Raw genomic sequence first — 3,083 nt, 5'->3', positions numbered from 1 at the left:
TGGCCCCTCTCCCCCCTCCCCTCCCCTCCTCTTCTCTTTATTATTTTTTTTTCTTTGTTTCCCTTTGGCCGCCTAGGTCCTGTGCACCGCTGTCCGAGAGCCGGGGCCTGTACGCTGCAGCTACAGTGATCTCTTCTCCCAGCACAGAGGAGCTTTCCCAAGACCAGGGGGACCGAGCCTCACTTGACGCTGCTGACAGTGGCCGAGGGAGCTGGACGTCGTGCTCCAGCGGCTCCCATGATAACATCCAGACCATCCAGCACCAGAGGAGCTGGGAGACGCTCCCCTTCGGGCACACTCACTTTGATTATTCAGGGGACGCCGCAGGGTTATGGGCCTCAAGCAGCCACGCGGACCAAATCATGTTTTCCGACCACAGCACAAAGTATAACAGGCAGAGTCAGAGCCGAGAGAGTCTCGATCAAGCCCAGTCCCGGGCAAGCTGGGCCTCCTCCACGGGGTACTGGGGAGAAGACTCGGAGGGGGACACGGGCACAATCAAGCGAAGGGGGGGGAAGGACGTTTCCCTCGAAGCTGAAAGCAGCAGCATGGTGTCTGCGACCGCCGAAGAAGCCAAGCCCGTCGCCATGGCTGCCCACGTGGCCGTGCCACCCAGCGCCACCAAGGGGCTTATTGGTAAGCTGACTGCGGGCTCTGTCATGTCTGAGTCGTGGCTGCACCCTGACTTATTTCAAAAGTGAAAGCGTGTGTTTGCGGTTCTTCTCCTCATTCTGCCCCACCCATTGACATGTAGGCCTTCCAAGTTAGCAGTGCACTCAGGATTTTGAAATGAATGGTGGTTAAGACCCCAGGTTCTGTGGTCAGGTGCTTATAAATACCCTGCAACAGTCAACCTTCCATGCACCGTAGCTGTCGGGATCAGTAGGTTTGTCCTTATGGGTGTTATCTGCTCTGACGTTGATCTTCTCAGCTGAAAATTATCAGGAAGGATGGCCACTCTCTCTAGAGGAAGAATATTTTTTTGTTTAATTGGAACTGTTCTAAATGTTTTACTATTGTATTTTGTTCCCTGGAATTGTATATTTAGAACTTTACCCTTTGCATATTTAAAAATCTTCTGTCGATGTTTGTGATGCAGGTAAATTTTTCTGTGCTAGGCAAATTCCCTCTGCACAGGATAGAACAAGGAGGAGGGTGCGGAGAGGTAAGGCAGTGAGTAAGAGCCTGAGAGTCAGGCAGGCTGGGGGTCTGAATCCCTGCTTTGCCACTTTCCTCGCTTTGTGACACTGGGCAGGGCACTAAACAGTGTCTGTTTCCTCATCTGTAAAATGAATTTAATAATTTCTACCAATGCAGTTGCTATGAGGTTTAAACGAAATCTCTGCAAAACACTAGTGCCTAGTTAGCGGTTCATAAGTACATGAAAGACGCTATCACTTTGCCGCTGCTGTTTCTGTTGTGAAGTCTCTTATGCTCCTTTAATGCTATCGGGATATATTCTCTATGGCATGTGCAACGTCTGTATAAAGTGTAGGGATACATCATAGGATACAGAGTGAGAAATTCTGGAATATAATCTTCACAGACATCACTTTCATTAGTAGGGAAATTGTAGTTATCTTATCACGTAGTCATGGGTGGATGTCGAGTTTAATATCTTTTCAAGATGAATAAGGAGAAGACAGTTAACACCTATCCTTAGGTTGCAATTTTTAAAGCACTTTTTTTTTTAAATTGAAGTACAGTTGATTTACAATATTGTGTTAGTTTCAGGTGTACAACAAAGTGATTCAATTATATATTTTTTCATATTATTTTCCATTATAGGTTATTACAAGATATTGAATATAGTTCCCTGTGCTATACAGTAAATCCTTGTTGTTTACCTATTTTTATGTAAAGTAGTGTGTATCTGTTAATCCCAAACTCCTAATTTATCCCTCCCCTCTTTTCTTCCCTTTGTAACCATAAATCTATGAGTCTGTTTCTGTTTTGTATATAAATTCATTTGTATTATATTTTAGATTCCACATATAAGTGATATCATAAGACATTTGTCTTTGTCTGCCTTACTTCACTTAGTATGATAATCTCTAGGTCCATCCATGTTGCTGCAAATGGCAATGTTTCATTCTTTTTTATGGCTGAGTAATATTTCATTGTATATATGTACCACATCTTCTGTATCCATTCATCTGTTGATGGGCACACGGGTTGCTTCCACGTCTTGGCAGTTGCAAATAGAAAAGCACTTTCTTTTAACAAACTAATACACAGAATTTTTATTGCAAAGGAAAGAAGAATGATTTAAGTTCCTAACAGTTGAGTCTAGAAAGTTGAAGATAGTAAAACTTTGCTTTTACTTGCCTTTACAGATTCATGTTTTAAGTCATGAAATTAATATAAAAGGACTTCAAGAAAAATACATACCTCACATGCACATGGTTTTAAGTTTTGAAATTTGCATCATTTTTTGTACTATTCTTCCAAATTTATTGTGATTCCCTATTTTCCGAAGTGAGGCCCAAGACTTGAAAGTAACCTGGGATTGATTCTCTGCCTGGTGAGGGTAGATGGCCCAGCAAAGAAGAACAGCTCGCCTGGCCCCCGGGGCAGGGAGAGGGGAGGGAACCGCTGACAGGCACCACTCCCGTGTTGCAGGCGTGGGACTGGGTGCCTTTCTGTTCCCTTTGCTCCGTGTTTCCAGTAAACCCCAGGGTTGGGCGTTAGCCTGGTTACTGCCTGACAGGTAGAGTCGCTCTGCGGTGACCCGGTGAGAGTTACAGGTACTTAGATTGCTTAGTTTTGCCTGTGCCGCCGGAGATGACCCGGTGCGTGGCGGGTTTGGTGCGCCCCGCCCTGCGCACAGCCCCACACGCCTTTCACCGCGGGCGCTGTTCATCTTGGTCCTCCTCCTTCCCGATGAGCGCATGTGGCCTGGGATGCACTCCCCCCGCCCTCCCATGCTGACCGCGGGCCTTGTCTCTCCCGCAGCGAGGAAGGAGGGCCGCTACCGGGAGCCGCCGCCCACCCCGCCGGGATACGTGGGCATCCCCATCACCGACTTCCCCGACGCCCACCCGCACCCCGCCCGGAAGCCGCCGGACTACACCGTGGCGCTG

At 47.3% G+C, this 3,083-nt stretch overlaps 1 protein-coding gene across 1 annotated transcript in view; it reads left to right on the top strand.

Moving 5' to 3' along the window:
* Positions 1-3,083, top strand: part of RAPGEF2 (Rap guanine nucleotide exchange factor 2) — a 273,439-nt gene that overhangs the window by 239,207 nt on the left and 31,149 nt on the right. The window contains exons 28-29 of the mRNA XM_024736074.1: positions 77-636; positions 2,956-3,077. Coding sequence (XP_024591842.1) covers positions 77-636; positions 2,956-3,077 — 682 coding nt within the window. The remainder of the gene's footprint in view (positions 1-76; positions 637-2,955; positions 3,078-3,083) is intronic.

Source organism: Neophocaena asiaeorientalis, unplaced genomic scaffold (genome assembly GCF_003031525.2).
Source record: "Neophocaena asiaeorientalis asiaeorientalis breed wild unplaced genomic scaffold, Neophocaena_asiaeorientalis_V1.1 scaffold7, whole genome shotgun sequence".
NCBI lineage: Eukaryota > Metazoa > Chordata > Mammalia > Artiodactyla > Phocoenidae > Neophocaena > Neophocaena asiaeorientalis.
Note: the sequence above shows the minus strand (reverse complement) of the source record. Positions and strands in the feature narration are given on the sequence as shown.